The sequence below is a fragment of the Piliocolobus tephrosceles genome, chromosome 4 (assembly GCF_002776525.5).
Source record: "Piliocolobus tephrosceles isolate RC106 chromosome 4, ASM277652v3, whole genome shotgun sequence".
NCBI lineage: Eukaryota > Metazoa > Chordata > Mammalia > Primates > Cercopithecidae > Piliocolobus > Piliocolobus tephrosceles.
In genome coordinates this window covers 120,216,108-120,224,738 of record NC_045437.1, presented here as the reverse complement: position 1 = coordinate 120,224,738, position 8,631 = coordinate 120,216,108, and the positions used below count along the sequence as shown (strand labels likewise).

The 8,631-nt window shown below is 50.3% G+C and overlaps 1 protein-coding gene across 2 annotated transcripts in view; it reads right to left on the bottom strand.

Annotated features, from left to right (window-relative positions):
- LCP2 (lymphocyte cytosolic protein 2) overlaps positions 1–8,631 on the bottom strand; it is a 50,056-nt gene that overhangs the window by 25,690 nt on the left and 15,735 nt on the right. For both annotated transcript variants that reach the window (XM_026456427.1, XM_026456428.1), the window contains exons 4-6: positions 3,450–3,515; positions 2,975–3,006; positions 1,939–1,976 (exon numbers count right to left, since the gene is read on the bottom strand). In XM_026456427.1, the coding sequence (XP_026312212.1) occupies positions 1,939–1,976; positions 2,975–3,006; positions 3,450–3,515 (136 nt within the window). The remainder of the gene's footprint in view (positions 1–1,938; positions 1,977–2,974; positions 3,007–3,449; positions 3,516–8,631) is intronic.

The following is an 8,631-nucleotide window of genomic DNA, read 5'->3' as shown; positions in this document are numbered from 1 at the left end:
GTAGTGCAGTGGTGCAACCTCAGCTCACTGCAACCTCCGCCTCCCGGGTTCCAGTGATTCTCCTGCCTCAGCCTCCCGAGTATCTGGGATTACAGGCACACACCACCATGCCCAGCTAATTTTTGTACATTTAATAGAGATGGGGTTTCACCATGTTGGCGAGGATGGTCTCGATCTCTTGACCTTGTGATCCACCCACCTCGGCCTCCCAAAGTGCTGGGATTACAAGTGTAAGCCACTCACCTGACCCAAATATTTTCTTTGTATTATATCCACATTCACTTTATAAAAGCTTATCCCTCATCCTTCTTCAGTGAAGCCTCCTGCTGGTTTGGTGCTGCCTGATTCATGAATCACTGTTTGCTCAAATAAACTCCTTAAAACAAAATTGCATTATGCCTCAGTTTATCTTTTTAAAATGGGGTATCCACACTGTGAAATGCTCATGATTGGGTCCTTTATCTCCACTCATTTCCCTGTATGTCCTTGCAAAGAGCTGGGCACATAATGGAGCTGCTAAGCTCTATAGCCACTGGTGAATGGAAGCCCTCAGTTTACAGAGAGGATTGATGACTAGCCTCAGGCACAGCACAAGAGAGGCTGCAAGGCAAGGATTCTGCCTCTGTGAGTAAACAGAAGCTTTTCAGCGGAAACTCTGCGCTGTTTTCCCTGTTACCGAAGAAATCTTCAGATTCCTTCATTTTCAGGTAGAAAGCATAAACTTAGCTAAACTGTCCCCCCGCCCCCCTCAAATTAAATGCTTTCTTTTACCAGAATCCCAGTAGGACAAGGGACATTCTGTTTCTGCTTTCTTTTTTTTTTTTTTTTTTTTGAGACACAGTCTGGCTCTGTCGCCCAGGCTGGAGTACAGTGACACGATCTCAGCTCACTGCAAGCTCCACCTCCCAGTTTCACACCATTCTCCTGCCTCAGCCTCCCAAGTAGCTGGGACTACAGGCACCCGCCACCACGCCCAGCTAATTTTTTTGTATTTTTAGTAGGGACAGTGTTTCACCGTATTAGTCAGGATGGTCTCGATCTCCTGATCTCGTGAGCCACCCGCCTCAGCCTCCCAAAGTGCTGGGATGACAGGCGTGAGCCACCGTGCCCGGCCTGTTTTTGCTTTCTAAAGGCACTAGAGGCAGCCTCGTACCAGAAGGACCACGTAACTGAGGGTCTAGTTACCTGGGCCCTAGGTCTGCCTCGGGCCTACTTGTGTAGAATGTTCTACACAAGTCACATTCTGCTCTCCTGTGGGCTTAGTTGCCTCATCTGTAAAATGAACAGATTGGGTTACAGTCCACAATAGAGTTCTTAGCCTGAGACTGCTTCGTGGGTGGTGACTGTTTATATAGGTTCCTGGAGAGGGGCTGTACAATCCATCGGACTCTCAGAGTGGGCACTGTGACCTTGCAATGTAAAAAACAACTGGATCACACCCTTTTGAAGTCTTTTCAGTCGGTTCTGAAGTTCTTCTCCCTCCGTGCCACCAATGGGGACTTAAGTCCATGAGAAAAGCTACTTAAGGGTAGATTTCTAGAAGTGTCCATTTTTGGAGATGGGGGTTGTGAGTGGGGGGTGGTAGCAGTGGGTAAATTGCAGTCAACAAAGTATAGCCTAGGGCCACATGCAGCCCACCCTCTGTGTTCGAAAATGAAGGTTTATGGGCACAAAGTCAAGCCTATATGTTTGCTCATTGTCTGTGGCTGCTTTTGTGCTCCAGTAGCAGAGTTGAGTAGCTGAGACAGAGGCTGCATGGGTCCCAAAGCCAAAACTATTTCCTGTCTGGCCCTATGCAGAGCACCTTTTCTGGGCCATGGGTGGGTGTGCTGGCATCATGTTAGAGCCCCATTCCACTTGGCTCCATGCTGGGTCCATATCACAAAGCCGCCCTGGACCCTGCTGTAAAGGTGCAAGAACAGCCCACACCATACTCACAAAGGACGACCAGCCCCCATTGTCCTCTTCGTGGCTTTCTGTGGAAGGAGATGACACCACCATCAGTACTGAAGAAAGCCGCAGCTTGAAAGAAAGTCAAAGCTTCCCCATTTGATGCCTTCCCTCACCAATGCCCCTTCCCCGGCCTCCACCTACCTTCCACACCCCTGGGGGTTTAGCCACTTACTGTCAGCTCCAGAGACCCTGCCCAAGGTGCTCATTCTACTGGAGAACCAGGGGGTGGCAATGGTTCTCAACCTTTCACATGTGTAACAGTGATTTAGGAAGTGCTTTAAGACCTGCAGTTACCTGGGGGCCTGTGCCTACTGTTTCTAACTTAGCAGGACAGGACAGGCCCCAGGAATCTGCATTGCAACACTTGTGCGATTGAACAGTTGAAAAGCTGCTTTACTGTAATCCCAGCACTTCGGGAGGCTGAGGTGGGCGGTCACAAGGTCAGGAGATTGAGACTATCCTGGCTAACATGGTGAAACCCTGTCTCTACTAAAAATACAAAAGACTAGCCGGGCGAGGTGGCAGGCGCCTGTAGTCCCAGCTACTCAGGAGTCTGAGGCAGGAGAATGGCGTGAACCCGGGAGGTGGAGCTTGCAGTCAGCTGAGATCACGCCACTGCACTCCAGCCTGGGCGACTGAGCGAGACTCCGTCTCAAAAAAAAAAAAAAAAAAAAAAAAAGACAAGCTGCTTTAAAGACTCAGATGCAGGGAGACTAGCTCAGCTCAGGTGCTCACTCAGAGGTGGGGTCCCTCTGTTTTCCTCTACAGAGCCCCCAGCGTTCCTTAGTGTGTCTCTGAAGATGGTCCCAGCAGAACAGGGGCCATAAGCCAGGTGCCCTGCAGAGCGACATCTCCTCCCCTCCATCTAGACCCAAACTGTTTTCTGGGTAAGAAATGGCTGACAGACAAGTCAGTAAGGTCGCCTGAATGAACTCAAGGAGCCCCCGGAACCAGAAAGGCAAGAAAATTGAAATACCTATCACCAACTAAAGCAATCACCTCTCAGCCCTGATAGCTTTACCTGTCTCTTCAGGAAACCGCTGGACTTGGGGTCTGCAAAGGCAAATAGCATTGCGTTAATGGTCTTGTTGATTTAAGGTGATCTCCCTCTTTCCTCAATCTGGTCTAGCGAGAGGGACCCCCAGTGGAGGACCTGTCTCATTGCTCAAGAGGGGCTTGTGTCCTTGCTGCTCAGCAACTGGGGCTAGGATACCCTGAAAATTCTGGAAATCACCAAGCCACATCAGTGGCATGACTGGAAGCTCATGACTGTCTGATGCTCTAGAGGGAAGTTCCCCTGATGTCCCAGACCCAGCGACAGGATGCAGGGCAAGGGAGGAAACCCCTTCCTCTCCTTGGACACCATCTTCCAGACCCCTGGGATTCAGGGGACCAATGCAGGTCAAAAAGTAAGGCAAAAATTGTTCTGTGCCTCCCTTTTAAGGTTCAACTTGGGATTGAAAAATCTTGCGTTTCCTTACACCAGCTCCACTCACTTGCGTGTGAAGATGCTCCTCCTCTCTTCATTCTTGTTGATTTCTTGACTTAACTTACTGAGAATCCTGCAAGATAAAGAGACAGATGAAGAGACAAAACCATCTTCTCTCAGTCTCAACCTTCCCCCTGACCCTTGATGTCCCCTGGTCTATAGAAACTTGGGACACCAGGGCCAACTTTAGCCAGCCTCCTCTTTGTCACCTCTACAGGGACCCTCTGCTCCTCACTTCCTTCCAGAATTTGCCACCTTATTCTCCAGGCCAGACCTTCCTCCTGCCCAGGAAGCCTTCTTTCCTCCTTGCTCATCTGTGTCTGGCTGAGCCTTCCAAGTCCAGCTCAGAGCTCCCCCAAGACTTGTCAGCTCACACCTGGCTTTCCCTCTGAAAATCAGGAGCCTTAGGATCTAGATACAACAGCTGCGTATTTTCTTGTCTTACTCTTCCTGGGGCTGAGGTCCCCTGGCTCTGCATGACCTGGCAGTGCTGTCTTGTTCCCAAGAATCTTCAGAACATCATCTAGACCCACAGGAGTCAGCTGCTTCTTGGAGATTTCTTATCACAACCTCTAGTGGAAGATGGAAGGGGAAGATCTCCTTCCATCTTCCCCTCCTGGACTTCCCACTCAGTGATGCGGATTCTTATAAAAGCTTGGGGAGGTGTTCTCTATAAAGGCAGGGGCTGCAGAATGAGAGACTCCCTGAATCACTCATGTCCCTGAGACCAGCTTTGACGAAGACACTTGAAGATATTCTTAGTCCCCAGGTTCTTTCATGTCAGAACTAGCAAATCCCCAAATCCCAGGATAGAGCTGGGGAAGCTGGGGCAGGAGGGCTTTGCTGTCAGAATGGTATCTCCAGCATGCCCTAGCAACAAGCATCCATTCCAGTCTCTCAAACATCCAGAACTTGAGACTCCAGCCCCATTTAGTACCCACTGATGAGACCAACAAGACCCTTGGTAGTCAACAGGCTTAGTGTTTCCTCAAAATTTGGGGCAACTGGAAGGAACCTCAGATTATCAGTCCAATTTCATTTTACAGAGGAGGTGGCAGAGGCCCACACAAAGAAGGGACTAGCGGATCATGAAGTCAAGAGATCAAGACCATCCTGGCCAACATGGTGAAACCCTGTCTCTACTAAAAATACAAAAAAAGCTGGGGCATGGTGGCGCGTGCCTGTGGTCCCAGCTACTTGGGAGGCTGAGGCAGGAGAATCACTTGAACCCAGGAGGCGGAAGTTGCAGTGAGCCAAGATCATACCACTGCACTCCAGCCTGGGCGACAGAGGGAGACTCCGTATTTAAAAAAAAAAAAAAAAGGGAATAGCTTGAAGCCACACAGTAGTTAGTGGTAAAGACCACCCTTCTTCCCACAACTCACACCAGCACCAAAAGCTAGCCTTTCAAATTTCCAAGCCAGTGCCCTTTCAATGCACACACACCTGTGTCAGTTCCCTTTCTGCTACAAGCTCTCTGGAGGCAGACACTGTTGAGTCCCTGGCCTGCCTATGAGAGCGGCTCATGATCTCTACTCTTTCTGCTTAATGACCATCTCGAAGTAATGAGTTTAGCCTAAAATAAACTTGCTAAGTTAGCAAAGGAAGTCCTTAGCAGCCACCATTTCTCGATTCCTCCATCACCTCCCCTGCCCCTCAACTCCCCCATTTCTCCCAATAAATGGGATCCAGGCTGGCCGCAGTGGCTCATGACTATAATCCTAGCACTTTGGGAGGCTGAGGAGAGCAGATCACTGAGGTCAGGAGTTCGAGATCAGCCTGGCCAACATCTCTACTAAAAATACAAAAATTAGTCGGGCATGCTGCATGCCTGTAATCCCAGCTACTCAGGAGGCTGAGGCAGGAGAACCACTTGAACCTGGGAGTCAGAGGTTGCAGTGAGCCGAGATCACACCACTGTACTCCAGGCTGGGGACAAGGGCAAAACTTCGTCTCAAAAAAAAAAAAAAAAAAAAAAAAAAAAAAGAAATGGCATCCAAACCTCCTACCTCATTAGAATAATAGGATAAACAAATTTTGATAAACACGTTGGGTACTTAAGAGGAAAGAGAAGGAGAAAGGGAAAGGTTTACTCTCTGTAATAATATTGTTGACAACTCCAGGCTTCTGTGACTGCGCAGAGGGAGAGAGGTTTTAAGAGCAGCAGTGGGTGCTTCCCAGTCGCCTCCTGACCATGCCGTCAGGGTGCTTGTGACATGGTTCTTTTTGGTTCCTTTAAGTGGTTGTTTCAAGAAGACAATGGGCGTGTGGGATGGAAGGACTCCTACAGAGCGGGCAAGGGAGCCCGTTAGTGTTCTGTGTCCTGGCCATGTCAGGCGGTGCTGGCTGCAGCAGCCACTCCCATTCTGTCACCTGTTTATTCAACAATGTGCACTGAGGGCCTTCTAAGTGCTGGGAACTTAGAAGTGCTCAAGGTGCATCAGTGAACAAAACAGACAGATCCCTGCTAGTGGAGAGGAAGCTTTAAGGAGGGGAAATGTGATGCATATGCACCATGCGCATGCAGCGTGGGGGGCTGGGGAGGGGGATGGGAGTGCAGGGGTGAGGTGCGGTTGCCATTTAAAATGATCGGGCCTCACTGAAGAGGTGACATTTCAGTAATGACTTGAGTGAGGTGGGACTGAGGCTCACCTCAACACCCTCCTCCTACAGGGCTTGACGGGACTCTGACCAGCTCACAGCGCTGCTTTGGATCTTGAAAGAACCTCCTGCTCTCTGTGGTGTTGCCTCTCACCAGTATCTCTACAGCCAGGCTGGAGGCTGCTGGGGCTCGAACTGGGTGAGGAAGGAAATGCCAAACCGCAGGCCTCAGCAGAGGAGCAGCAAAGAGCTGAGCGGGGGGTGGGCAGAACTGGGCCTGACAGCTGGCTTGCAGCAAAGTGTGGGCTCCCAGGGTTCTCCTGCTTTAATGGGCTACAGGAAGCATCTTCCAAGCCTATGGGACCACTGCCAGGGACTGGTGGACGGGGCAACAGTGATGGTGGGCACAGCAGGGAGGTGGTTGCTATGGCTATCACTAGGTGCAAACCTTCAAGTTACACCCTACCCCCAGAGGACCAAGTGACAGTGAGTGGAGGGAGATGACTCATTCTCCCTTCACCCCATAAACCCCACACCTCACTCAGGACCAGAGCAAGAAGTGACGGGGGCTGGGCAGCCATAGACAGTAGTCCTCTCTGCTTGCCTTCGTTTGAGGAACTAGCTGGCCCTGGAAATGGGCTGAACCTCCCCGTAGGAAGCCAGCCCATTGTAGGAAGGTGGCATTCTACAATGATCTGGGTTCCAGCCCAGCTGCATCCCTAACTTGCAGCATGGTGGGGGCCAGTCTTCATCTTCTCAGTCTAAAGGCTCTCCTGGTAATGTACAAGGTACAGGGCCTGCAGGCACAGACAGTCTAACTGCGATGTCTGGCCCCAAGGGTGGCGCCCACTGTGTGACCTCTGACAAGGCAGCTGCCCTCACCTGGCCCTAGATTCCTTATCAGCACAATACAGGGGTTAAACCTGATTAGTGAATCCCTGATGGGCCTGATCATCATGATTACCTAGCTATACCTGTTACAAACACTGATCACCAGGCCCGGCCAAACCTACCTGAACAGACTCTCCGGGGAGAAGCCTGAGGCTCAGTGACATCAACCAGCCCCCAGGTGATTTTTATTATGATCCAAAAAGCTTGTGAAATAAATCCTGTTATTCTTGACCTGATGAAATTGTTTGTTTGCTAAGGAAAGGCAGGAGAAGGAACTTGGTCATTCTAAAGGGAGTGAAGTAGGGGAGTGGGGATATGCAAGGCCTTAGCTGGCCTTTGATATAGCCCTTTAATTCTCCCCCATGCTTGAACAACTGTGAAGGAAGACCTACTAGTGGGTCTAGAAATCAACTTTGCTGATGACACAAGAAGAAAGAAACTATACAAGAAACGAAGGCTGGCAGGCAGGCGGAAAAGAAGGGAGAGAGGGAGGGTGGAAGGGAAGGGAAGGGAACGGAAGGAAAGGGAAGGGAAGGAGAGGGGTACAGAATAGAAAATATCAGCGCACAAAGCATCCATTGTCCCATGAAAATTCCATCTTCGTTTCCTCTACTGTGGCACGTGTAGCTGTGTACTGGCTTATGGATATAGAGCGCGTTCCTGCCACAGCTTTGGCCAACTTCTGACGTACTCCTTTTATAGGGCCCTCCCACAGTAGGAGCCTTGTTCCCTGGGCTCAGATTTCAGACTGCCTGCTGCTCCCTCCCAGGACACGGCTTCCAGGCCCTGGGTAGGGCAGATGCCTCTTCGGCAACGCTGTTCTCGCTGTTCTCGCAGTGGGACCCTGGAACTCTCCTTCTTTTCCCCACCCCTCCTCCCTGCACACATTCCCATGCTCAATCCTGCTCTCACTCCGCATTCCAATCCTTCTTCCAAGGAACAAAATGTTCTTTCCGTCTTTAAAGATCGTCCCTTGAACCAAGAGCTAAACCTTCTAAAATCTATCCTTGTTACCTGAGAAGCCAGAGGCAGCCAGATGTTTTAAGACTCAGGAAGGAGCCTTTCACCATCACCTGAGGCCTCGGTCGACAGCTTAAGAGTAGGACATAATAATTTCAGGACACAGGGTGTTCTCCCTACTTGTCACCCATTTCCCACTGCAGTTTTACATGGAGTGTTTTCCTGGTGCCTCACCACCATTTTCCTGGTATACAAGTATAATTATTCTCATTTTTACAAATAAAAAAGGCAGGGCTGGCCAGGTGCGTTGGCTCATGCCTGTAATCCCAGCAGTTTGGGAGGCCGAGGCGGGTGGGTCATCTGAGGTCAGGAGTTCGAGATCAGCCTGGCCAACGTGGCAAAAGCCCATCTCAAATAAAATATAAAAATTAGCTGGGCATGGTGATGCCTGTAATCCCAGCTACTCAGGAGGCTGAGGCAGGAGAATCACTTGAACCCAGGAGGTGGAGGTTGCAGTGAGCCAAGATTGCGCCACTGCACTCCAGTCTGGGCAACAAGAGTGAAACTCCAACTCAAAAAAAAAAAAAAAAAAAAAGGGTGAGGCTCTGAGGGACGCATCTGTCAAAAGGCACATGACCAGCATTTATGGAGAGAGGAGGCTTCACTTTGAGTGCTGTGGGCTTGCACTGGAAGAGAAGGAGCAACAGCCAAGGGAGGCACCTTTCCTGTGGGAGGGC